This window comes from Pseudoliparis swirei, chromosome 23, assembly GCF_029220125.1.
Source record: "Pseudoliparis swirei isolate HS2019 ecotype Mariana Trench chromosome 23, NWPU_hadal_v1, whole genome shotgun sequence".
Lineage (NCBI taxonomy): Eukaryota > Metazoa > Chordata > Actinopteri > Perciformes > Liparidae > Pseudoliparis > Pseudoliparis swirei.
The window spans coordinates 10,986,308-11,013,291 of NC_079410.1; the positions used below are offsets into that span (position 1 = coordinate 10,986,308).

At 46.9% G+C, this 26,984-nt stretch overlaps 1 protein-coding gene across 2 annotated transcripts; it reads right to left on the reverse strand.

Moving 5' to 3' along the window:
• Nucleotides 1–7,579: 7,579 nt before the first annotated feature.
• Nucleotides 7,580–26,636, reverse strand: pdgfab (platelet-derived growth factor alpha polypeptide b). 2 transcript variants are annotated; one of them, XR_008830682.1, is made up of 7 exons: nucleotides 25,992–26,636; nucleotides 24,767–24,863; nucleotides 20,368–20,502; nucleotides 18,960–19,150; nucleotides 11,029–11,155; nucleotides 10,295–10,419; nucleotides 7,580–9,650 (listed from the first exon to the last, which is right to left on the reverse strand). XR_008830682.1 is itself a non-coding variant. In XM_056407582.1 (6 exons), exons 1-6 carry the CDS (start codon nucleotides 26,052–26,054, stop codon nucleotides 9,637–9,639), a joined length of 627 nt encoding a protein of 208 aa, XP_056263557.1. In that variant the 5' UTR covers nucleotides 26,055–26,634; the 3' UTR covers nucleotides 7,580–9,636. The 2 variants fall into 2 exon arrangements, 1 of the variants encoding a protein (XP_056263557.1); XM_056407582.1 differs by lacking the exon at nucleotides 10,295–10,419 and having other exon boundaries at nucleotides 25,992–26,634.
• Between the last annotated feature and the right edge of the window lie 348 nt (nucleotides 26,637–26,984).

Below are 26,984 nucleotides of genomic sequence, written 5' to 3' on the forward strand. Positions count from 1 at the left end.
GTAACATTAGCCGCAGTGACTGGACACAATGTCATCTTGATATTAAAGCTACAGAATCACTGATTTCAGTTACTGGAATTTATTAACTGTCAATTATTTATTAGCACATTTTAATCCCTTAAAAAAAGCATTACTGTAAAACATTCGTAAAATGTCCAACACTGAGCACACTATCTCAGTTTAAATGAATGAAACTCCATCTGATGGCAAAGCACTCCACTTTCGATTCAAGGTCCAGTTTAGAAAAAGGGGCAGAGTTTATTAGCAGTGTGACAATAGAGCAGGATGACAAAGAATGAATGATGACAAAGCATTTTTTTATCTGTGAGTGTCCGTGGATACAAGGAGAGAATGGCCTCCCTGCCGGGGATTACTGAGCTCTTTATAGACACCGCTTCTCTCCACGGCCCCGCAGCCCCCCCCCCCCCCCGCTGCTCTGCACTTGTTCACAGCATAACATACATGCTCTGTGAAGACACACACAGTCACGTGCACACGTCACCTCACACTGACTCGCTCATGTACTTCCTATTGTCTGCCAATAACTCCACAGAGAGGAGAGTATCAACTGCTATGTCTGTGTGTGTGTGTGTGTGTGTGTGTGGGGGGGGGGGGGGGGGTGGTTGGTGTAGCTGTCTGTCTGCCTGTTTGTCTTTGTCTGTGTGTTCATATAAATCACATAGTTACAATATTTTGATCAGTTTTTCCAATTTAAAGAAGTCTACACAACTAAATGTTTTGTATTAGTTGTTTTCATCCTGTCACAATAACTATCCTGTCATTCCAGATCCTGCTTCCCATCTCGTCAGTCCAACTCCCCTCACCTGCCTCTGATCACTCCCTCGTTAGTCCCTCATTACCGTCACCTGGTCCTCACGCCCTTCTCACCTGCAGCCCATCCCCTCATTAGTCCCTCACTATTTAGCTCCCTCACTTCCACTTGTCCTCTGCCAGATTGTTTTGTGTTCTCAGACCAAGCCCTTGAGTTGTCCACTGTTTGTTTGTTTATTCAGTCTGTTCCGTTCTTGACAAATACTTTAAGTAAAAGATCTTTAAGAGCATTATCTGTCTCCTGAGTCGTGCATTTGGGTCCACCCTAAATCCCGCCGTGACATAAATAAATGTTCACAATCAATGCTTTACTCATTTCTCACCAACAAACTTTTTCTGGTTTTCTTAACATTTTACATTAAAAATGAAATGCTACAAAAAACACTGCATTGTTTATCTGGACTATATGTTTCTACTATTTCCACTATCTTTAAATTTTTTTGATTTCATCTAGTTATTTCTGGATAAAGCCACTGTAGCGCATGGACGGATTAAGAGACCACGGGCCCCTGGGCCTGGACGTGTCAAGGCCCCCCCCCCCACCCCCGCAACAACAACACAAAAAAAAAGTGTAAAAAAAAAAAAAAAAATAGACTTTTTTTTTACGACATCGCTAACAAAACAGTCCGTATTTAACAACGATACCGGAGCTGAGCAGACAACATAACGCGAATTATATGACCATGACATGAATGACTTAAGCCTAGCATATACCGGCTATGGCGCATCGTGTCATATCATCATATCAATACAAAGTTAATAACAGCTACTTCACACAGAGGCTCTGGCTTAGGGGCCCCCTGAGCTCAGGGGCCCCTGGTGCCGGTAGGCTCGTTCGGTAATCCATCCCTCAGTAGGACTATTGGGGCCTTGTTACTGACATGAATGAGTTAAGCCCAGCATATACCGGCTACGGCGCATCGTGTCATATCATATTCATATCAATACAATGTTAATAACAGCGACGTCACGCGCGGAGGCTCAGGCCCAGGGGCCCCCTGAGCTCATGGGCCCCTGGGCCCGGTAGGCCCGTTGGTTAATCCATCCCTGCTGTAGCGGCAGGGAAGACAAGGTGTGTTTGTTGGTCCAACACTTTGGACACTGAACATCAGGTCGCCATGAAACATTTGTGTTCCCCAGAGGATGAATCCTGATGACTTTGGTGATCCCCTTTCTTCTCCTCCAGCACCATCATCAGATTTAAATATCTATTCATCCAAAGCTTTGGTTTCTGACTTACTACCGACATTCCCGTTATGCTCGGCTGTACTTTGAGTTGAGTGGTTATTTGCAAATGATCTGGTGAACCTCAGCATGTTAGCATGCATACAATTATTATTCAGCTCAAAGCACCGCTGTGCCCACAGAGCCACGAGTACGACTGTAGACTCAACCTCGTCGAGAGTTCTTACAGCAGGACACACACTCCAGCGCCATAGCGAAGACAACGTGGAGCAGCTACCGAGGCTTTGATAGCTGGAGCGTCTGCTGTTGTGTCGAGCTTAAGTAAAGAAGGGGGAGTGAAAGGTGAATTCCTGGACGCTGAGCGCATGTTCTCTTTTGCCGTCCTTTCTCCGTTCGCGGGTCGGAGGTTGCAGTCATTTAGGTTTCAGTGTACACGCACGGCTGCCTCGCGCAGTGGCCCACAATGATTTACACCTCCAGCTCTGCACGACGATGAGTGTCATTTAAAGTAGCAGGTGTTCGCATGCTGCTTAGCTCATGGAAAGCAAGTTAAAGAGGGAGAGGAAAAGACAGAGGGGTGTGTATGGGGGGGAAGAGAAGGGGTTCTGAACCTGAATTAAACTCATAAATGGTGCAGTCAAATCTGGCATGCAGGTCACTGAGTTTCCCGACCACTGCTCGGCCTGTTTCTCATCCTGCAACAATAACTTTGCCAGGCAACTTCCAGCAGAGCTGGTAGCAGTTATCCTGTTGCTGTTATTAGCTTTGGTGAAAGTCATGTCGGAGATATTCAGGTCAGTTGAAAACCACTGAATATAAAGCAGTGAGGTTAGTGGGGAACTGCGCATGCATGTGTGTCCGCCCACAATGACATCATCTTACCTAGCAAAAAGAAATGGGGGGGAAAATAAACTGAAGATGTCAAAGTATAACAAAAGTAGGCTAGCACTAAGAGTTTGGAACAGAGATGCAGAGCAACAAGAGCAACATGAAGTCACTTACGGATACTTTAAAGAGAAGCTTTTGCGAGAAGCGACACAAAGAACCAACGAGGCTGTCAGAGATCTGTTCACAGTCTTTTCCTCCTCCACCTCTGTCGGGACCTTCCCTCAGAAGCCACTTCGTCCTGCCGCTCAGCCTCACCTTGCATCAAAGATGGTTGTGTCGGAGGGAGTTCGTCAGTAGACGCGTCCACAGAAACACACACAGGCTGCAAGTGGATGGAATAGGAAGTCTACAGCCAGTAGTTCAAGAAGGTTTGTCACACCAAAGGAAAGATGCTGAGGCTGTCAGGGGGTTAATCCCTGATGCAGTAGCTCTGTCATCTTCCTGAACTTAAAGGTTGTTTGAAACAAAAATAAAATGTCAATTGTACTTTTAGTTATTAGTCCCCCCCCCCCCCCCCCCCCCCCCAGGAATATCTCAGCAATGGTGTCTTTCCAAGAGAATAGAGGGTTCCACTGTGTTGCTCATTGGCGCTGCTCATCGTCCTCCCAAGCAAACAGACATTTTTGCATTATTGATTTGACTGATTTTTAATGCTTCAGAGGAAGTGAAAAGCAGTTTTGTATGTTATACTTTCTTTCCATAATTTAACAACAAAATTACATATGTATTTATACTGATTAGGTTGTAAAAGAGCCTTAATTGATGTTTTTAGTCACACCTGTAGGACCGTGTGTGTGTGTGTGTGTGTGTGTGTGTGTGTGTGTGTGTGTGTGTGTGTGTGTGTGTGTGTGTGTGTGTGTGTGTGTGTGTGTGTGTGTGTGTGTGTGTGTGTGTGTGTGTGTGTGTGTGTGTGTGTGTGTGTGTGTGTGTGTGTGTGTGTGTGTGTGTGTGTGTCCAGGTCCATTACCAGGTGCGTCTGCCACCTGCCACCAGGTGTAAACAGTTTGTCTGTTCTGTGAAGCTTTCATCATACCCCCATCAAACAGAGAGGTGTTTGGCTTCTTCTTCAGTCATTCCCACACTCTGAAAGTAAACTTGGGTGCACACCCATGTGTGTGTTTCATAGTCTTAGTAAACTAGGTGGTCTTATCTCACTGAATTATGGGACAGAGAAGAGCGGAAGTCCTCTGTGTTTGACTCACTTCAGAGAAGGTTCAACAGCCTATATACACAGAATCAGTGTCACACACATACACACACACTTAGTCCGCATGTTAATGAAGCCTCCTTTGAGCTCTCCAGTCCTTCTTGTGTTGAAAATAATGAGGTAGAGAACGTCTTGGACATCATCACGCTAAAGATGAGACTCGCTGAGATGAAAAGGAGGCAGAGTTCAGCTGAGTCCATTACTCCTCTGATGGAGGTTGGATCAAAGTAAACACTGATAATGGTTCAACCACAGTTGATAATACTGCTGCCCAAGAATGTTGGCTTGGCCGGCTACTCCCGACCTCACACGTATAAATGTGCACACACGCACACACAAGCACACACACGTGCACACACTCCTCATTCCTCACTGTGACACATTCCAAGCTTTCTTCCTCTCTTCCCACAAACCAAACACAGCTCACTCCTTCTTTCTAATTGTAGACTTTTGATAAATTTGATGCGCAAAAGGAAACTGGCTTCCTTAGCTGCCCTCCCATCGGAAAAGACGCACACACACACACACACACACAGTAATGCGATAGCTCCATGCATCTCTCTTTGTAATTACAACACATACAAACTTCAGCTCCCATTAGATCGTGACTTATCTCCCTCCAGAGACCTCCACACTCTCAGTAGTTCCTCTGCCACACCCTCCTTCACTCCCTCATTTAACAAGACCTGATAGAGGCCCTGCTCGGCTCACTTCGCCCACATAGCACACGTTAAGAACAGATAGATAAGTTGCTAACATTTCCAGGTTGCTTTCTTTCCACCTCCTCAGACACTGGCACCGTCAATGACATGAGATGAAGACAGATTTAACTGAGACTTTTAAAATAAAACCTGTGTGCACTGGGTTGAATGAGTTTGCATTGGTTGGCTGCGTGCCTTGTCTTTTGTTCAAAACATAACACCCTCAATGAGAGGAAGTAAAAGAATATCGTACGTGGCGCAGACACCGAGCGCTGGTGCTGAAGCGGAGAGAGGGGTCCTGTGTCAGCATGGGAACCTGCTGAGCTGCCGAGCAGGCTGCTGTCCATCTCAGGTTTATCAGAACTATCAGACAGCTCCGTCCCCTGGGAGTCAAAACGAAGCGATCGGGTTTCAGAGCAGTCTTTTGGGGGGAGCCCCATCCTTCCCTGTGGCCCAGACACCTGACAGGTGATGGGACTGTGACATCGCCTTTTAACAAAGAGAGAGAAGAAGGGCAACATGTGCTGGGAGAAAGGAGAGATTGAAATCAGAAATGAATGAGTTGAACATTACCAGGGACAAACATTGAGCCGCATCATCTCGGGTTCTGTGATTCATTACTTTGAAATTGGGCCTGCAGGCAAGGAGAAAGTACACTTTTTTTTTTTAAATGAACCCAGAAATTTTAGAGACAGGAATTTTCAAAGGAGAAAAGAACACCATAACAAGTATGAATGTGTTTCATCGCTCCTTTGTTGCTAATAAACCATTACCTGAGTGAGGTGAGATGTGTGTGTGCACATGAGTACAACATTTCTCAGGGGCTGCCACCCAGGGGTGAAACCAGAAACCAAAACTCAGAAGGGACCCGCTCACCTACCCCTGTGGCAAACCCCACCACCACCTCCTCCAATCCTCTCCTCAATCAACCCTCGCTGGCCTAATCCACTGTTTACATAAAACGCTGGGCAGTAATGATAGCCATGAGACCGTGGACCACCCCAAGTCCCTGCACACCCTCCTCCCCCCCAACCGCCCCCACCACCTTCCACCGCTAACCCAAAGCTGTTTTCACAGGAGCCAAATACCTTAAATACATAATTAGCGGGGTCATTTGTGCAACGGGGCCCCCAGCGAGGGCATGAGCGTGTCCGTGTAAGTTTGTGGGGGGCACAGGGAGGATGAGGAGTGTAGCGGGGGGCAGGATATGAAGACGTGAGAGAGCGGCGGACAAAGACGTGCATTCATGCCTGTGGCCCCGGATAAACTTGGCTGTCGGCATCTTCAAAGGCGTCCTCTGCCTTTCCTCAAAACCCAGAGGCCACAGGTTGGGGCCGAGAGGAGAAACATAACAGGGCGACATGGAGGGCAAGAGGAAAGGGAGGATGATAGAGGGAAGAGAAGGCTGTAAGTAATGAAGCAAAGGTTACGAGATCGGTAATCTGGGAAGGAAGTCGTCGATGCTGCTTCTGAGGGTCTGTAAACGATCAGCTTCTGTCAATCAGAGCGAGTTTTATATCCAATCATGTAAAAACATGAAATTTACCAAAAGTACAATATATTTACAGTAAACATAGAAATGGCGGAAGGTGATGAAAGCTTTCAAATGCATCCGCCACTTTGAACCACCGGCAACAACCCCCACAAGACCCCTGGACCCTGAACTCTGACCCTGTGCATTGTGGGTAGTCAAATCACAAAATTCCAGTGGTCCATGTTTCACACTGGGAGACCTCTCTTTTTCTTGTTCCACTGCACACACACAGAGCCCATTCAGCAGCCTCCTTCACACCTTGTCTGCCCCCTTGTCCCCCTCTGGCATTGTTTATGAAAGCATGTCCACTTAGTGCTGCCCTGTCTGCCCCCTCTCGCTGTGGTGCCGATTACCCACTTCCTGAGGAGTCCACTTCGTTCCCTCTTTTCTTCATTTTCACTCCTCTCTATACATCCCCTTGCACTTTTACTCCTCGTGGTATGTTCGCCCCTCTCTCCCATGCTCCATCCTCCTCCTCCCTCTTTCCCCACCATGACATATTCCTGAATACACTGCACACACTATACCGACGCCTCAATCCTGCCCTCGCGTCGTCCTTATGAATGAAGCTGTGAACGTCAGATGAAAACAATAAAATCAATCAAGCCTCTGCTCTTCTTCCTTTTATCTGTATTCACTTCCTCCCCTGCTTGAAGAGCTGCTTTCTCTCTGATCCTTTCTCTCTTTTATGTTTTGCCTTTGAGACTTTCATGTCCCTTAGCCCTGGGATTAGGGTGAGCTGCTGGGGAAAAGTAATAAAGCCCCCAGCACCTACCGTCTGCTGCTGGTGGATCCTGGAGTAAAGCCCAGCTCCTGCTCAGCCTTCAAGCCTGGAAAAGCTCACATTTCCTGTATACACCACCCTCACATCCAGCTTCTGTCCGGCCTCCTGCGGCAGCACCAACACATGTGGACTCCATTCTTTTAAAATAACATCATCTTTCACAGCATGTTACACAGTTAGTTGGATCAACTTTACTATAAAGTTTGTCACTAATAAGGGAACAGATACGGATTTTTTCAAGTGCAGGGTGGTCCCTCTTAGTCGAACCTCTAGATTTATTTTCCATCCTGCCATAGTTTAATTTTGCTGATTTACTTAATTCTTACTTTCCATAACCTCACTTTTTGTCCATTACACTGTCTCTGTATTTAGAGCATGACATCTATATCTAAATGTATCCTAAAATACCATCCCTGAGACACAAAGCAAAGAAAGTATGGGACTCAACATTCAGTGAACAATTTCATAAGCAGAAATATATTTATTGTTGAAAACATAAATATATAAATTATGATTATTGCTGTCTTTATCCAATGGAAGGCCAAAAGAAAAGTAATAAAGGCTGAATGAAATGGCATTTTCTTGAATCAAATAGCTCTAAGCGTGGTCCCTGGTTTGCTAAGAACACTATCTTACACGGATGTGAATGTAAGCAGTGATGAAACATCAGCCTTATAAATATAGCACCAGTCAACTGATTGTTAGTTAATTCACAGATGGGCTGTGTGTGATCTGCCATGCTTCAATTCAACTTTTCTCGTTTGCCGTTCACTTGACTCACTTCACAGTGACTCACTATTTCGCCTCTGACTTCCTCATTTGAACACGGAGTGGAAGACGTTTTTTTTTCGTCTAGTGTTGGCCCGGTTACACATTCATCATCGCTGTTACAGGACAAGGTGAGGAAGTCATGGTCTGTTCCATTGAAGCGTGGGTTCAGGCCAGCACTGTACTGTTGTCGGGCCGCCTCTGAGCACTCATCATCATCATCCGTCCTGATGGTATGTGGCTGCTTAAGGTGCCAGTACCTTCACAGGGTGGAGTGATCAGAGATTTGCTCTCCTGTCAACAGAGGAGTAAAGCCTAACCAAACAAGGAGCCCATTCATGCGCTTGTCGATTTGCTTGGCTCGCTCATTCACTCTTTAAGGTGGACTTTGCTCATTGCAGCAACAACATGTGTGCTTGTAAAGCGGAGCAGGCGGGCATCTTCATTATCAGTGTTGAGAGTGAAAAGTAGCCTCATGTATGAGAGAAATTAGGGCTCATTCTGGCATGCATGCACACTACAGTTGCTCTAACATGTGTTGTGTGATTGGCATGAACATACTTTAATGTGCTGTATGCATGTTTTTGTGAATATAATGGACTGGGCAGTGGAGACTTTTCTCCCCCGACTATTTCACCTCCTGCCCACATTTTTGCATCTTTTCCAATGGATTAAATACAGGCATTCAACCACAACAAAAGAAATAAACATAATTCCTGCTTGGATATAAGTAAGCTTAATATATTTCATAACAAAAATAAAGCATCTTCCTGTACTGACTCTCATATCTCCTCCTTGCACTCATATATCCAAACCATAAACACGACTTGACATTCAGATATACTGTAATATAATAAGAAACATTGATGACAACATTAACAAAACAAAAAATAAAAAGACGTTGAGATTGTGATCCTGATGGTTACAAAGAACCGGACCACACTGAACTCTTGCATGTCTCCAAAATTATTAAAACATCTTTTTGTTCTTTCTTTTGTTCTGGAAGAGACAGAAAGCAAACGTCCACACATAAATAGTTTGTAAGTAGCGGCGCGTCTTCCTTTTCAAATTTAACTGTACATAGCAAGTGGGCAAAATCACAGACCCCCGGGGGTCTCAGAGAAGATCTCCTCTTTACTTAGAGCAAAAACTCAAAATGTTTGATACTCCATGGAGTTTTTAGAAGAAAAAAACACTTCCATTTGTCTCTCTCTTTCCATTGTTTTCCTTTATCTTTCTTTCTCTCTTCCTGTGAAAGCAAGAGTCATTTAAACAGGGCTGGGCACTTTTATGTCGCCCAGCTGGAGGTCATCCACCGCTGTTTTGGAGTCTGAGCACCGGATTCCCACAAAGGTTTGATTCAACTGTTTCATAGCTGTTTCTGTTGTGCGTCTCGTTCAAACAAAGTCTCATAATGTTCAACACAAATCCCTTTCATCATCTCCCTTCGGCCTCTGTCTGCCTTGCCCGAGCGACCCCATCCTTCTCTTTTCTTCTTTTCTGGCGTTCCACAGAAGAAGTCATCATCACTGGTTACTGTTTTTTTTTTTTAAAGCACCTTTGGCATCTTAGTAATTTGTGTCCGTTGTTTGTTTTCAGTCTGTCGTCTTAACAGAAAAGTTTGTCCTTTTGAAACGAAAGTTGCATGGCAGTGTGGAAGAGGACAGAGCAGGTCTCCTGTTGGTGACATCCTCTACTTAGGTCCCTCCCACGCTGAAGTCCCTTGTTCTGATTGGTCTCACCTCACGTCCACTGTGGGAGAGAGAGAGAAAGCTGTGTTTAATATCACAAACACAACACGTGGATTTCATCATAACAATATGATTTATTGCATTTTGTGCCCAATTGCATAACTCATGCATTTCCAACAAGCTGACACAACACACGCAAGACCCACAATGTTCTGAATCAAGTTTGTCCAGATTTCAAAGACCGCATATCATTATGTCCAGTCAAAATATTAATCTCATGTGAAAAAGACCAAGAAAACGTTTGTGGTTCTTTTTTTTTAAATCCTCTCTCTTTTAGTTACAGACGGGATTAGCGAGAAGACAATACTTGGTAATAACAAGAAAAAAGAAAGGGTGTTTTTTAAGCCGTGAAACAAACAGTGACATACAATGGCTGTTACTGTATGCACACAACAAAGAAAGTGCACACAACCACACGACAAGCACGAAACTGTGACACAAAGCTGATGTACTGTATGTGGTGTGCATGCTCAGGAGGCCTCAAAATCAGCATGCAGCATCTGGCACAGAGCGTGGTCCACCTGAGCCCTCCCTCTTCTCACACTGATTGGCTGTGATGTGATTGGTGATGGTGATTGGCAGGCCACCCTGTGCCCTGATTGCAGTGCCAAAAGGTGAGAGGGCGCCATATTTCTAAAGTCCTACCTGTTCCCTTCACAGCTCTTCAGTGGACTTTGGGTAATGAGTGCAACTTTATTATGTCGCCAATAAATCCTTGCTGGGCCTTAGCTTTTTAGGTTTCCTTTTTTTACCTTTAGCCCTACGGTGGCCTGAAAACACAAAGTTGGAGAGGGTGGATAGGACGGAGGGTTAAAAGCAAGAAGCAGGTGATACAGAGAGAGGCACAACAGCCCTGGGACAGAAGCGGAGGGTGCAAAGATATAACACACGATAAATACTTCAGATGCCTTATCAGCACACATCAGCGCTTATCTGCTCCCAGGGAGAGAAAGGCTTCAGATCAAGGCTCTGGTGGATTTACCTGCTGGCATGCCAAGCAGCCTTTGAACACCCTCCCTTAACACACAGACTTGCATATACTTTCACACACACACAAACACACGCGCAGACACACACATCCTCATCTAACAAGGCACAAACACACAAGCTTTACAGTTTTGCAATAGCAGGCCACCTCACAGGTGTGTCCGTCTGTTTGGAAGCAGTCATAGAAAAAGGTCATCCAGTGCAAAGCCAAAGAGAGAGAGAGAGAAAGAGAGACTATCAAACAGACATGAGGAACGAGAAACACAATGATGCATGATGACGCACGGATGGGGGGCGGGACTCAGCCATCAAAATCAGTGTCATATTTCAAGCAATGCTGGGACACTATTTGTGATGATGTAAGAATCTGAGAGTTTGAGGGTCACATTTACCTGTTTCTGCATCAGAGTGCACCGCCGCATGATGCTGTGACGAACACACACACTCCAGGTGGTCTTCTAACCGCACAAAGACCTCTTTCAGCTTGGGTCTCCTCTTTATGTACTCCACCTTTGCTACCTGAAATGAGGAAGAAGAGTAGAGGTCAGCTGCTCAGCCAGCTCCAGCGCCATCATTACTCTTCGCCGTGCTTGTGTCATCAATAAACGCACACGCTCTTTGCCCATCCGCAAACACCAAGAGGCACAGCGCTGTGACTGATGACTCTTTCATAAACCGATTCATAAAAAAAAAAAGCGGCGGCCGTCACTCCGCCTCCCTGTGTTTGAAGGGTGACGGCAGCATTCCTCAGAGGCTGATGCATTGGGTTCCGCTCGCTGTGTGCTCTGTGAACTGTTGATCAGGTGTGTAAATACTGAATGGAGTACATGACCTTGTCCAAGCAAGCGCAAACAATGGGAGAGGAGAGATGGAGGGTAGGGGGGAGCGGTGTACGCCCTAAAGCCCAGGGAAGCTTTACCCTGGCAGGAGAAGAGAGGCTGGGATCCCCCCCTCCTCGGCATGGAGCATCCACATCCAGACAGACACGCCCCTCAACTCCCTCGCCTTGTTCTGACATGTAGGCTGGTTTTAAACCACATTAATACTTCTTCATAGGTTAGGAAAAGTGCTGCTTAACATGTGCATGCAAGCAATACAGCTTACGTGGTCTAATCTAGGCGGGACAACTCCAGAAATCAGCCTTCCAATGTAACAAACACAAAAGTAATGCAGGAATTCTGATCCCTCAGTCCAGCTAACACCCTCTCAGTTTATCACAACAGGTCTGACCTCCACTTCCCACCCAACAGCTAGCAATGAAAAGGACCAATCCTTGGAGGGTTATGAATAGGCTATGTTGATTAAAGCTGAGATGAAAGCTGAATACAGAAGGTTGCTTGGAGGTTATGATGATCTTGTTGTGTAACTCTGGGAGGTGGCTACATGCTCTTCCCTCTCTGATGTGAGTGCCAAGGGCAGGTAACCTTCCCATCCTCTACCGAGGGCCCGGGGGCCACATGGAAACAATATCCCCTGCTTCACCCATCTTCCTGGTCGCTGCACGAGAGAGGATATTGGCCGACGATCTCCCAGCCCTCTCTGGTGTTATGAACAACACTGCTTTGCAGGCAGCATGAGGCTCACACATGCACCGACGGAGGGCCAACACTGATGAGAGGCTTTCTTCCTCTATCCTGTGATGGCACAGCGCCACGGTTGGCTCTCCGGGGTCAATTAGTCAAGCAGAAGAACGAACATACCAATCCCTGTCTGATAAAACAAAGTAACATGTTGACATTCACACAACTTGAGCTGCCTCGTGTCAGTGCTGTAACAACGAGTGGAGGGTCATCTGGGAAGGCTGACACAGAAATCATGGGCCGGTGGTTTCACCAGCTTCTTCTTTTGCAACTGTTTCTTTCCATGGAGAGAAGAGAAAGAGAAAGAAGAGAGGGAGTGAAAAGAGGGTAAGCAAGCAGAGAAGGTATGCAGTGAGCAAACAGAGGACAATGGTGTCTGGGTTGCTGTTATCGGGCTCTGACACACAGAGAGAGAGAGAGAGGGCGGGTGAAAGGGCCAGAGCAGGGAAGAACTGAGAGCAGGAAGGTGGACCATCAGTCTCATTAGGGAACGGTGGTGTGTGTGTGTGTGTGTGTGCATGTGTGCAAACAGAGGGTGTTATTTAAGGAAGGGGAGGGACTGACCATGATTAGCATGAGATGACATTCATATGTTACCTATTAACATTTAGTTTCTGGCTTACTCACCGGAGAACTTTATTACACTGAAGCTGACGGGATAGATAGAAGCAAAGTGCAGACAGCAACACAGAAACACATGCGTTTCCCAGAAAACTGATCATATTTAATCAAAGTATCTGACAGAGATGAAACATGCAGCTGTCTCTGCTGAATCTCTGAGCTTTGGGGGGTTTGAAAGCAACAAGTCGGAGGCCAAAAAAGTCATCAATGTCTGACACTTCTCACTAAGGCTGATCCTTATTATGACTAACCCAAACTCTTCTTGCCAAACAAACAGCTACTGACAGACGGATAAAGCGATGAACAGCCTTGAAGAGAGAACCAGCAGTAGGATTGTGTCCTTGCCCCTCACACAGCATGGCTAAAAACACTCTCTGCAGGACACACACACAAAAGCACACTCACACTTTCATATTTGTCTGTGAATGTCTATAATTGTGTTACAACACCGCTCTGCCCACTTTGTCAACACGCTCTCTTTCTGTCTTGTTTCCTGTTTCTTGTGTTGACGCTTTAGAAACGGCGATCTCCACTCCTACAAGTCTTCCACTTTACATTCATATTTTATTCTCCCATTTTAAGCCACTTATTTGCCACACAAAGGACACCGGCCAGAATCAATGACTTCCCAAATAAAACATACATCAGAAAGACACCCCCATGCGACGCAGAGGGGCCTCTCTTTGTATAAATCAAACCGATCTAAACTCCTCAGAAATCCGGGGTCCTGAGAAGTGGCTGTGGAATGATATCCAACCCAAAGGGTTGGGGTGAGGCAGGGGGCTCTGGGAAGTGCACCCCCTTCAGTGTGTCCTCAGTGTCTCAGCGGCTCTCTGTGTGGAGCCGATTGTCCCAGTCGGACTAATTGGGAATTCCCTGAGCACGGAGCACTGATGAGAGCATGATGGAGGGGAAAGTTTTACTCCGTCTTTCCAAGGAAAACACAACAGGGTTGTGAACGTGCACCGCGGGCCATCGCAAACTGGAACTGTGACAGAATCGAGCACGAGAAAATAAGAATGTATGTGTGTGTTTGGAGAGTGGGGTGGCAATTCATTTATCAGGAGGGAGACTTGCAGAGCATGTGCCCCGCAAACAAAGAGCTCTTGTTGAGATGCTACAACTGTGAGCAAGTGGAGGAAAGGTAGGGAAAGCTGTAGGAAGAGGGAACGTCAGGAACATTTCTGTGCCTCCATCTGTCCGTCTTTTAGAATCAGACAAAGACAAAATGACACCCAGAGGAAAGGCAGGAAGCAGAGAGAGAAAACCACAGCCTGAACATCAGGCAACCTGCTTCAACCCCGCACAACACACACACACACACACACACACACACACACACACATGCACACACTCGGGTGGAAGGGGTTATCACAGGTGTGTGGAAAGGAGAGGAAGCCAGTCGAGTGACTCACAGGTCTCCAATGCTAGAAAGGAACTTCACGGCACACCACTTTCTCCCCACTTCTCTCTCCCACACACACATATTTATGTAACACCTGATGTGAATATCTATCTGCCCCTGACCTCATCAAGTGCCTCCCTTTCCCTTCAGAGACCAAAAAAAACATCGCGCAAGATCAAATATCAAAGAATCCAGAGATGCGTAATCTTTGCGTTTATGTGTTGCCCCCCTGCCTGTCTTTAAAGAACAATTGCAGATGAGAAAGACATAACACTGAGCACTTGAAAGAGCAAATAGGATTTTAATGAAAGAGAGCATAACCGATACGGTAAATGGCAAAGACTGGCAGAGGGGTAAAATTAGAGAGTGGGACACGGCTCAGTTGCAGGAGCGAGACAGAAAGAGTGAGGAGGGAGTGAACAACTATTTCACAGAACAGACAATCAGACTCCGAGACTGAGCGGAGAAGAGAGTTGAAGGGGGAGGATGAAGTCAGAGGGGAAGAGCGAAAGGGAGGACAGGAGAGGAGGAGTGAAGGAAAATACAGACATGAAGTAAAATATGATTAAAATACGGCTGCTACTTTTCCTGCTCACGCTGATGCATCCCAGCCGGGGCGGCAGTAGCCAAACTCTCCGGCTTCTGGCTTAGTCGGGACGCTCCCATGGTCTCTGACCCGCCCCACAACCCCTGCCGTGCACAACACACACACACATACATTTATACACACACACACAAACTCTCTCACCCTTCTGCATCTAGTAAAAGAGCTGAGTGAATCAAAGGGGAAATAATTCACAGCTGCAAAGGACTTCAAACAGGGGGGCCCCTCAGTCCCCCCCCCCCCCCGCCCGCCCTCACGTAATCCACAGGACCCCTCAGACGACCATAAATCATGCTCACTGTATCACCGTCACACTGCCTTTTATTTATGAAACACCCCGTAAGTCAGGGTCCCACACAACCGCAGGGCTACTGCTTCCCCCAACACCCGGATCTGACCCACTGTCGCCGAGGTAACTGCCAGTGTGTGTGTGTATAGTGTGTAGGTGTAGGTGTGTGTGTGTGTGTGATGGGGTCGGGGCCAGGGCTAGTGCAGGGAGATGTGTGGACCCCCACACTCAGCACTGTGGCTGTATCCGCCTGGCCTCTGTCAGCCTCCACTTTGATCCAGCAGCCATCAACACTTCATTACTCTGCGGCCCGTCTTCGTCTTGTTGCCGCTTCACACAAATGGCCTTGTCCATGCGCCGCGTTGGGCGGGTTTAGGTAGCATAGCATAGAGCGCTCTTTCACACACACACACAACCAATCTCCCTTCTTGGGTTTACACAGATGTGCGCCGACAACCCTCTCTGACCTCTCTGCAACAGACTTGTTCATATGCTTTAAGGACCATTAAAGGTTTCCAGCTCCTAAACCAAACGGAACGAGAGAAACTGAGCTTCATTGTTAGCATTGTTAAACCCGAATGATTTGATGACAGCAACTCATGAAGCAATGAAAAGGTTTAGTTCTCATGTACGGTTCCTAGATCGGAAATGTGTTCATTTTGAAAACAAGAACATTCAAATTCTATTTACAGCGTGACTACTGTAGTTTAGCATATTTTTCCTACTTTGGGGGAAGATCATAATTAGCAGCTCGTTCACGCTTTCTCCCTATTATTTGTTTCCATAATTCCAACTCTCTGTGAACACCTCATTTAACCTTTTGGATTTCCTGAAGTACAGTACTTGTACCACTGCTCATGTGGAAAGAGAAAAGAAAGAACTTAAAGCCCAAATCTACTGCAGAAGCCTTAAGAGTTAATGAGTGAGCGAATGAGTGACAGCTCCATTCTTTGCCAGTTTCATGGGCTGTTTAATCAGCCCCATAGGAAGAACACACAGCGAGGCATTTAGGTTCACACACAGAGACTCACACACATTCATACGCACAAAGACAAAAGAATGCCCATGCGCGTTGAGATCTCACACACACAAACACACACACACACCTTGTATACTAGCCTGCCTATGCAAAATCTCCAGTTGTTTTATGAGCAAGCATCAGATCCAAAAGCACTGAATCAGAAATGCTGCCACAGCTGCAGCAGACAGAAAGGAAGATGTGAGGAGGAAGGAACAATAAATACGAGAGAAGGAGGTAAAGAAAAAAGGAGAGGGTATGACTTAACAACCAAAGGGGACCAATTATAGAACTAATCCTGTGATTTAATTTCACATTATTTCATATCTAGATTTGAACAACTCTCAGAATACTCAGACACAAAAACACCAACATGTGCTGTCAGCCTTCAGTGATAAAACACCAAAAGGAATCACTTCGATGGAAAAGAAAAGGGGAGAGCCAAGATGCTGGAGAGAGGGAGTGAATGCGGTGTCATTGAAAGTGCAAAAGGAGGTGGGATGGGGTGAAGGAGCTAAATAAATGCTGGGATGATCGAGCCTGAATACATAAAAACGCATTAAGAATTCTGTTTGCCTCTCTCCTGTCTGTTTCCACGACTTTCTATATCTCCACCTCTGCCTCTCTTCTTTTCATACTTATCCTGCTCTCAATGCATCTGATCTTCACACCGTTACTTTGTCTTTGCTAAGCTAAGGCATGCTGACCAAAACTGTGACGCAACCTACACACTCCCATTTTAGAGAAACAACCAAATATATAACCAAGGTGCAAAAGAAATTCAAAATAATAAAAGGAGTGGAGACCATGTCAAAGAAAGAGAGTGACTTTAATATCTGCCCCGTTTCCACCCTCAGACTAGTCCTATTTAAAGTTGCCTTTTTTTATTACCCTGCCACTGAACAGCACAGGCTTGTACAGTAAAGGGCCTGCACAGACCCGTGCTCTTTATTTGGGTCCATTGCATGAAAAAGGAAAGAGGGATAGAAACAGAAGAGGGGGAATAAATAAATAAAGGTGCATTTGGACAAATGCATCGTGGCATGAGATGGAAAGAAACACAGAAGATGTGTTATTTTCCCATCCTTGGCCAGCAGAAGGGAAACAAGTCAGGCACAGGGTGGCCGGGCGACATTTTTAGCTTTCTAATAAACGGAGGGAGAAGCACAAACTGAACCCCTATTCAGACGAACTACTCAGAGGACAGACAGGAAAAAAACTTGGCATGAGACAATGTTTCTCACACACAAAGTGGTGAATGTCTCCTGACCGGAGCGAGCCCTGACGAATGACCTTTCCAGGGATACGACGCCTCTCGGCCCCCCTCGCCCGCCACTGGAAACGCATGGAAAAACGGCCCCCATGAATCCCTGCCAGCCACGCCTGACGGTCCGTCTGTGTGCTCATTTTGTCCTCAGTGTCACAGGAGGGGGACACAGCCAAAGTTGCATGGCATTCCAGGAATAGCTGAATGTGCAGCCTTCTAGTATCTCGTCCTTTGTCATCCGTCTTTCTCGGTCCGCCCTCGTCAAAGCTCCTCATGAAGCACCGACTGTGTGGCAGACCAAGAGACTGACATGCCGACATACAGCCAGACAGGTTGTGCTTTCTGTCAGAGCTCTGACCGCACTGTGAGTCAGCATCTCTGATCAGAAACCCTGTGCGCTTGGTGCTCGTCGTTTTAGAGCAACGCGCGACGGTCTGCTCTACGACTAAAAGAGGAGAATTTCCTCCCATTCATACTGAAATCTTCCTGACCTGAGCCAGTGTGCCAAGGGAAAGGTCGCAGGCGGGGCCGGTATTTGTGTTATTACTCTGCAGGTACATCGAGGCTGCGTCTTTAAAACCAAGCTTGATGCCCCAGTGCCACAATGATTAAAGAGACAACAGAGTCCAAAGAGAAACACAAACACAGTCAGTGTCCCAGGCTCTCGTGTTTATCCCCCGGTTGTCTCTTGCTCTTACAGAACAGAGCACATAACTGCCATACCTAACAGCCTGCCGTGTAAATACAGCAGAAACAACGACTCGGCTGCAGCCACGGTGTCTCCTCTGATCCTGAACAGAAGGACATGTTTTCAAGCTCGCGATGCCAACGAGCCTCTGAGAACAGTGCAACCCCCTTTCGATCACTCTCTCTTTCTCTGTGTCGCCTCGTCTCCTCCAGGCTCCCTGTTTCCAGAAAAGACAAAGGGCCAAACAAACAGAGAGCGGACGAATGGCTGCGCAGTAACCGGCGACACCGAGACATTCTCAAGGTACAGGAAACTGTTTCTCCCTCGCTCGTTCTCTCTTTGTCTGTCTGGCTGTCTTGTGTCTGGCGGGAGCATCCCTCCCTGGTCAACCCTTCAACAGATGTCCTGGCGGAAGATGCCAACTACCCTCCCTCCTTGTCCTTTCTCTCCTTCACTTCCTGGCACAGCCGCCCTGGCCCCTCGCCAAGCATGGGATCGAGTGATGATGAGAGAGGGTCGTGATCGGCTGTGTTGGAAGGAGAGAGGGGTGGGGGCAGCGGAGGTAAAGTGGCCACTCTTTGGTTCCTGGCCAAGGAGGCTCAGAGGAGACTGGTGGATTGAAATGAAGAGTAGGTGTGTAGTAAAGAGGGTGTAGAGGAGTGTGACGGGAAGCAGGTCAACGCAACCTTACCTCTCATGTGATTTACTTACCTGGGGAGAGGGAATGTGGTGGAGATTTGAGAGTGGAAGTGGGCGTGTTTGTGGAATGAATTAGGTGAATATGATATGATACAATGCCTCTAGGGGAGTGTATGTGTGTGTGTGTGTGTGTGTGTGTGTGTGTGTCTTACCTTAACGGTGCGATGGTGCTTGCGGGATGGGTGACAGCGCATGTTGCTCGTGTTGCAACAGCCTGTGCAGCGCTTCACCTCCACACAGGGCGGCCATATCAGGAAGTTGGCAGACGTGGGATCCACCTGGCTCCTGGGGATCTCGTAGATCACCGTCCGCGTCTTACACGCCGCCGGGACCGCCTCCTCTGCTGGAAGACAGGGGGAAGGAGAAGCCCGGGTTAGCGTGCCTGATCTGCATGAGCATTCTGTGACACATTTTCCAATTGCATGCCGATGTGTTGTTGGAATCCGTCCTTTTCACTCCCGGCTGCTTCACGCATTCTTGTGCTGCTCATTACCTCGATGACTCAATTGGTGTGGGAGCTGTTCGTCTTACCTCGGATCACACCCAGCCTCCTTTAAGGCCATTACGAAGACAAGCTATCCAAGAAGCTGATCTCGTATCAGCTAAGGAGCTTTGGGATGAAGTCGGTGAGACAGAAAGTGACTGCCCCTTTGTTCAGAGCCCTCACTGGGGTTAATGCAGCGTTACTAGGCTAGAAAACCTTTATGTCCGCCGGTGGGAAATCTAATAACGGCCTTTGACCCTGTTGGTCGTAGTGAAAAGAGGAAGGCAGTAAGCATTCATTTTAGATTCAATGCTCTGACAGGGACTTAAACATAAAGATGTGACGGAGGGCGAACAGTAAGAGTTGGTGGTAGAGATGTCTGTACAGAAGTTAGAACATGAGGGCGTTTGTGGACAGCTGCCAACATGGTATATGTATCATCACTTATGATACGGCCACATCCATGAAATACAAGCAGCCACTTTATCCTGTGTGGCTTTCAATGCTGTGCCTCTGCGAGGGCTGTGGCGAACACGCAACACACACATGCACACGACATGGTATTCTCTATTTCTCGATCAGATATCATACCGCGTGGCGTTTTATGAAGAAATCTGACGGAGAGCCCAGACGAGCTGCAACTTGAGCCCCGAATGCCTGGAATTTCCACGCTCAAGGATATATTTCACTCCTGACGCGTGTGTCTTAGATCTGCAAGCCCACGGCCAATTAAAAAGCTTCATGTCAGACGTCCTCGTCAACCTCACGCACCAGTCTCGTTTCTCATGATTGCCATAAATACAGGGTAGACGTCTTCATTAGGGTTCCTTTTATCCACAGAAAGGCCATATAACAGCCACTACCTATTAGCTGTGTTTGAAATGTGTCTGTGATCAGTTTCATCTCCTGGGAATTCAAATGTCAGGTGGAGTATTTCAAATAGAGGTTATTTTGAGGGCGTTATTACACTGTAATAAGATGTGCCAAGTAGTGATGTACAGTATATAGCGCCAGATGTGATCATGATGCAACCTCTGCGCTGCACAGTGAAGCATATACTATTCATTCAGTCTTACCGATGCTCCTCTTGCGTCGGCTGTGGAGCTGGGAGCTCTTCAGGTCGTTGTAGTAACCGGGATGACGGGAGTAGTTCTTCTGGTGGTTGTGGTGCTTGTGGTGCTTGGGCTCCTCGATAACATTGTTTCCCGCACCTCGTCAAAACAGAAGGCAGCCTCATTAATGAATGTCACACACAGAGAGGAAGCAAACACAAGCATCGTATTCAACCAATAAACCAGCGATGAGTCGGTTAATCCCGGTGTTGACTGCTGCGGGTGGCTTGCTGGGCCTCAGCAGAGGGCTGAATGTGATCCGCTATTGATGTTTTATATGCCTCTTCCACAACTAACAATGTGTTTACTTAGTCACACGACCATAATTAGATGGTAACTTCCTACTGGCCCCTTGTGCTGTATGTAGCACATGCTTTGACTCCCTGAAGGGCTTAGGGTTCCCTTCAATTTAATGGCTGGCAGGGCGACTGCTGATGATGTCACAAATTGAAGTAAACAGTCCAGAGGACTCGAGGTACAGGCAGGAAGCACACATTACACCAACCTCAGTGTAATTGCAAGCTTTGTGCGTCAGCCTCACTCACTCATTTGGCTGAACTCTCCCAGCAGGAATAAAGAATCGAGACGCAGGTGAGTCAGCACGCTCCTTCAAAAACAACCAGCTCTCACAGACAAACTGCGGACTAAAGTGGTCATTTAACAGGTGGTACTCAGCCGCCATTACCCCTGCACCTAATCGGTGGTTTGGTGTTGCTCATTTACCTGAAAATGTTTGCTTTTTCAGTCATTCGGCAGCTTGGAAAAGTAAATGTTTTGTTATGCTGCAGTGGCGGCTCCTTGAGACTCCTTAACTCCAGACCAATATAGCCAGCTCAGCTTATTCACAGTCATGGTCATCTGATAAAACTTGTTTGTTTTGGTCCCCACCCAGAATACAAGTTGCATTACAGAAGAGGGCCTGAGCGGCTATAAAGCGATAAAGCTTGTTCGCAGGACACAGCCCTTTCCCAAAGAGCAGAGTCTGAGAGTGTTTGCTCAGTGGGTGGGTCTACCTGTCTGTAGGTACAGCAGACCCATCAGCCTGACACAATCCTACACCTGTACACTTAACGTAAAGACACACAATCGCAACTCCGCAAACTCTTCTCATTATCCTCCGAAACATGCTCAAACCCAATGTACACCGGCACAACAAAGCTCAGCCACAGGCCAACACATTGACTTCTTCCAGCTCCTTTGTGCTCCGACCAGCCGTCTGAAGGGATTTCCTCTACCTTTACACATTCCACCCCTGGGATTGATTGTTTATTTGCTTTTGAATGCCTCCTCTTTTTCAGGTCTGGTGCTCGGTGAGAGTGGAGGGATTCTTTCTCGACCTGTCATGCCGTCAGTCAGACAGCCAGTGACCCAGAACCAAAAGCCCACAGAAGAGAAGTGTGGACTGCAGCTGAGGCCCAGCAAACGAACACACATGAACATGCCCTATATATGTCACACACAGTCTCCATATATGTGCAAACACACCTCGACTGTCTGCACTGCAGGTGGACTCATTTTGACAGCTGGATAATTTTCCTACCTGACAACTTTTTTAGCACTGCGGGTCACTGACAGAACTCCCACTGTGCCTCCTCGCTCTCTCTCTCTCTCGCTACCACACCTATCCCTCTCTTCATCTCCCCCCTTTCAGAGAAGGACTGGAGTGAGGGAGGGCGTCACACTGTGACCACTGGAGACAGTTTGTGTCAGAGCTGACAGGAGAAAGGGAGGGAGAGAATAAAGAAGTCCTTTATAGACTGCGGAGTCCCTTTCTCAAGCACAATAAAAGGACTTTCTGAGGGTGTTTTCTTTGCTGTTAGGAGGAACATGGGGAGAGAAGACAATCAGAGTGATCAGGCAGGAAGACGCAGGAGGAAAATAGATAGAGTGAAGATAGAAGTTACGGGAGACAGGAATAGAAAGCGTGAGCGTCTCTGTTGGTTCCAGGTGAGTAAGAAGCAAGAGCATGCCGAGAGCGTCTTGAAACTGAGACAAGAGAAAACAGGACAGGAGACAGTCTCTCACCATGAATCAGGCTTTCATGACTCGCAAATTACTCCCTCCATTAGCTGAGGGCCTCGGCCCCCTCCCTTTACTCCTCCTCCGCTCTTTCTTTCTCCCCGCGACTTGTACATGTTGACAACTTCTTGTAACAAGTGCGTCCATAATTCTCTCTCTGTGTCTCTCTTCCTTGTTTCTTCATTGTCAACAGTTACACGACTGAGTTAGTGAAGAAAGTATTATTTTAGAGTCACATGGGCGAGGTGTGAAAGCAGACAGGAAGCACACCACATTTCTTTTCAAGGCTACAGTGTGCCAGCTTGTCGGACAGCAGACGACACAACAACGTGCAGCCTTTCTGAGTGAAGTGTAGCAGGAACACAACCTCCAGAACCCTCCTGCTCGCTCCTCCACCTCCACCTCCACCCCACGCCAAGAGTCAGGTTCCCTTTTCTGTCAAAGTCCTTCACTGAGACAGATAAGAGCGGGCAGGCCAGGGGGAGGGAGACAGGGTTAAAGAGGAAGAAGAGCGAGGAGAGGAGCACCTCAGGGGCCAGACAGCCATCTGCAGACTTGAGCGGGGTCATCTCGTCTGTCAGTCAAAGCAGGAGACACCGTCCAACAGGACGTGTGCACATCGACTCGCACTGAGCAAAGCAGCGCTAAACGAAACACACAGCCGCGAGAGAAGCCCCGCAGGCCTTCCCAGGGATCCTGACACGTGTACATCCTTTACGGCTACATTATGAAGTCATCCTTCCAGTGGCAGAGATGTCAGGTAATGACAAAATAATATGATTGTGACTTATCCAAAACAATCAAGGATTTCCCGGTGCGACCTATAAAACACAGCGTCAGTCCGTGTTACATTTTCCAGGTTCCAATGATCAAAGGTTTAAACCAACACCTCATATAATCCTTTCCTTTCTCCTTCCCCGGTTGACATGCTATGCTCTGTACAGTTCCGCCTATACTGGTAGCTTTACTGTCCTGGCCATCTGCAACAAAAGCTCCTAAAATACCCCTCTGGCTGGCGTCAAAGGTCTTTTAATGGGCTCGCCTGGGCCGCCAAGCTGGCCGTCAGACAGATTTATGTCCTCGTAATAATAATCAGCCTACTACTGTTACCCTGCAAAACATTCCTGTGTTTGAAGAAAGACATGTTAATTCAATTATAAACACCTCTTCTCATGCTAGAAGCAAAAGCAGAGAAATATGCAGGGCTCAACACAAAGTGAGGCAATTACTGCTGTAGAGTACAGGTTGGTTTGATTGTTAATTCATAAATAAAACACACTGATGATGTGGGGCTATTTGTCTTCCTAATTGATGCATCCATCAGAAAATCAATCATGTGGTTATACCGAAGAATACTTGAATGAAGGACCAGTCCTTTAGTGTTGCTTGGCCATGCTTTGATCATTGAGGCTGCTGACATGATTCGGGATTGTTAAAGCAAATTTAGCAAACACCTTTTTCCATCAACAAATATTTAGGGGAGAGCCCTGAATTTGATATACGGCCAAAGCCTGTGTGAATAGAGACTCATGTGAAGGCAAACAGCTTCTTCCAGTGCACCCCTGTAACTTAATCCAGGGCAGCCTGAGTCAGACTAGTCCCCCACTGCGGAAGAAGTATCACCTCCAATAACCTGAAGCTGAGGAAACCAGCCTGAACGGCAAGCCGCTGTCTCTGTTTACAGGGCAACATATGTGGCGGTCTGGTTGCTATAAAGCCAATTTATTGCAGCAGCTGAAAGATTATGCACAACAACAACAAAAAACTGCCAGTGAAAGTCCATCTTTGTCACATGTGTACAGTAAATGCACCTATCATCACTGTAACTGCTTAATCATGCATGTCAGGGCTTGATTTCACGGGTCACAATCTGCCAAAACAACAGGATTCCCTGTTCTTTCACGAAACACTAAATCCACTAAACCTGCAAGATTGGCAAAGACTCTACATATTATTTTCTTTAAACGCAATTCAAACATCAGATATTTTAATCGTGGATCTGTGAATGCTGACACTATTATCAGTGGTTCCAGTGATTCAATGAATGTATCCATCCAGCCATGGTACTGAGCATATTGCAGTTTAAATGACAGCAAGGCAGGACATATTATTTTAGATATGACCTTTGTATTCATTTACATAATAGTTATTTGACTGCACATGTTGCAATATATATAGAAACTTCCCATACCACATTTAGGTGTAGCCTATACTACCAAGAAGGCTATTTGTGACCATCCTTTACTCTGTGTTGTCACAGCAACAATAGCAGTGTGACGTACAACACCTAGGACGTCGGGATTAAACATGTCTGCTGATGAAAGTATCAAGAGGCAGAATTTACCTACGGAGTCAAGGTCCAGTAGCCGCTGGAGGTCGCTGATGCTGTGGATTTCACTGTGGGACAGTCTGTCTATCAGCTCCTGGGGAAACTCCACTTCCTTTCGGGGGCAGCGAGAAAATAAACAAGAGATGATGGTTAGAGATGTGTCGGGTCAGTGGCAAAACGTGTGTGTAATTGTGTGTCTGTATAAGTAAACGTGCCGGGTTCAAACACCCAGCAGGAAGATCACAGAGAGAACAATGTTGCAGTCATGTGCCAACTACAACTAGCACATCCACCCCACTGCCACACATTGCCCTCATACATGGAGAGAAGGTGGTCTTGAGAAATAAGGCAATTAAGATAAGCCTCTAGCTATGCAAGGGAGCAACGATGCAGGACTGGAAGGGAATATATTATACATTTCATATTAGGATATTCTGCTTATCATGAATTGAAAACATATTAAAATAGCTACTTCTTTGAATATTAATTGAATGGCAAATTATTAAATTATTGTTTGACTCATCCCAAAGGTGAAGCGACATTACACCGTGTGTTTTCTGACGGGACGTTGAACTGCGCCGCGGGTCAGGGCGCCATCTGCCCGTGTGCGCCGCGGCTCGCCACACTGTGCACTTGTTGCGGTCATGCAGGCACCTCAACGTCAACGCGCAGCCTTACAGGAACACTGGCTATTTATATCGCCCGGAGCTGTTCCCATGAACGCTTTAGCCCGACCGAAACGTCTGCCCAGTTGGCTCAGGCTACAAACACATTTGGCACAAACGCCAAAAATAACTGTGATCCGCTTCCAAACGCAGACGCGATGTTGGTTCTCCAAAGCGAGGAGCTACAGTACCCTCATGGTAGCTGTGGAGCTAGATGAGTTTTTTGTTCTTTCTCCAACAAAATAATCCATGTTCACACTGTTCTTATAATAGCGTCTCAGTCTCTATACTCTTGTTATTATTATTAATATCTTAGAAAATATAGTTTGGATCGGTTATCGGTTGATTCAAACGAAGAAATACTTCATATTATGTCGGCTCGTAATCTTATCTTCTAGGCTAATTTCATTTTTGAACCACAGCGGAGTGTTACTGCTCTGCAGTTTGCTTTCTCCGGCCATGAAGTTGCGGCGTGGAGCTGTTGGAGAAATGCGCGCTCCGTGAGAACTTTGCACCCTCACAGGAAACCAACCGCCCCGCACGTCTCCGTATGTGCATAGTCCTGCGAACTTTACCTCAGAGGTGGCCAGCAGCAGGTACGTCGTCCACAGCAGGAAGTAACAAAGTGCGGCTCTCATCTCCCTTTAATTCAGAATGAACCCCGAACGAGAAAAAGGTGCTATTCTGTAGGAGCCGCAGAATCGCTCCTGGCCCCACAGGATCCACAACCATCCCCTCGGAGAGAGAAACCGGGGGTGTCCGAGCTGCTCAGCGGGCTCAGACAAACTCCGTGCACTTGCTTGTAACTGAGAAAAGCTGAGGAGGCTGGACGTCGACTCTGGTTATTCACATTGAACTGCGTCCTCTTGAACAAGATCTGCGCGGCTGCTCGACACACAGCTCCTCGGGCGCAAAGTGGGACAATCCTAGGAGACGAGTCTGAAGAGCATTGCACTTGTCCTTCACCCTTTAACACACACGCCTCCAACTTCAGCCCAGTTCACTGAACTATCTAAACAAGAAGCGCAGTAGAATGAACCAGAATCAAGACGCAAGTGTTTCTATGATAGCATTTAATAGTCCTGGGAGAATATAATCCAATCGAGCAAATCCTCTTGGAAAATCACAAGGGAGAAAGGTGTCCGTGTTGTGCTATCCAGATCCCGTGTTGCAGCAGTCTGCACAGGTCCTTGACAGTGTGAGACTCTGAAGTGAATGGAGTCAGAGCGCCTCTGAGCCGCTGGATATAGAGAGCCAGCAGCTCCGTGCCCGTTGCGCCTCCCCTCTCGTTTCGGTGATCGTGCATCTATTCAGCGAGGGGAGCTGGTTGGCTGGTTGGATGACTTAAGACTCCCCGTCCCCATCCCCCTTCAGCCCGTATGTGTGTGTGTGTTCGTGTGTGTGTGTGTGTATTCCTTTCTGCACAGAGCCCATTCAGAGATTCAGGTTGTAATTGATATTGATTATCACTGATTTCAAACGATGCAACACTGACCAACAATTATGGACGAACTGGGACAAAGAAGATGAAGATGCTGATGAGGATGAGACGTCTGTCCTCACTCCTC

Coding starts and splice junctions, on each gene's coding strand:
- pdgfab (XM_056407582.1), bottom strand. CDS start 26,054: ATGAGAGCCGCACTTTGTTACTTCCTGCTGTGGACGACGTACCTGCTG. Junction 24,864..25,991: donor TGCTGCTGGCCACCTCTGAG/GTAAAGTTCGCA, acceptor TGCCCCCGAAAG/GAAGTGGAGTTTCCCCAGGA. Junction 11,156..18,959: donor AGCACCATCGCACCGTTAAG/GTAAGACACACA, acceptor TCCTCATTTCAG/GTAGCAAAGGTGGAGTACAT.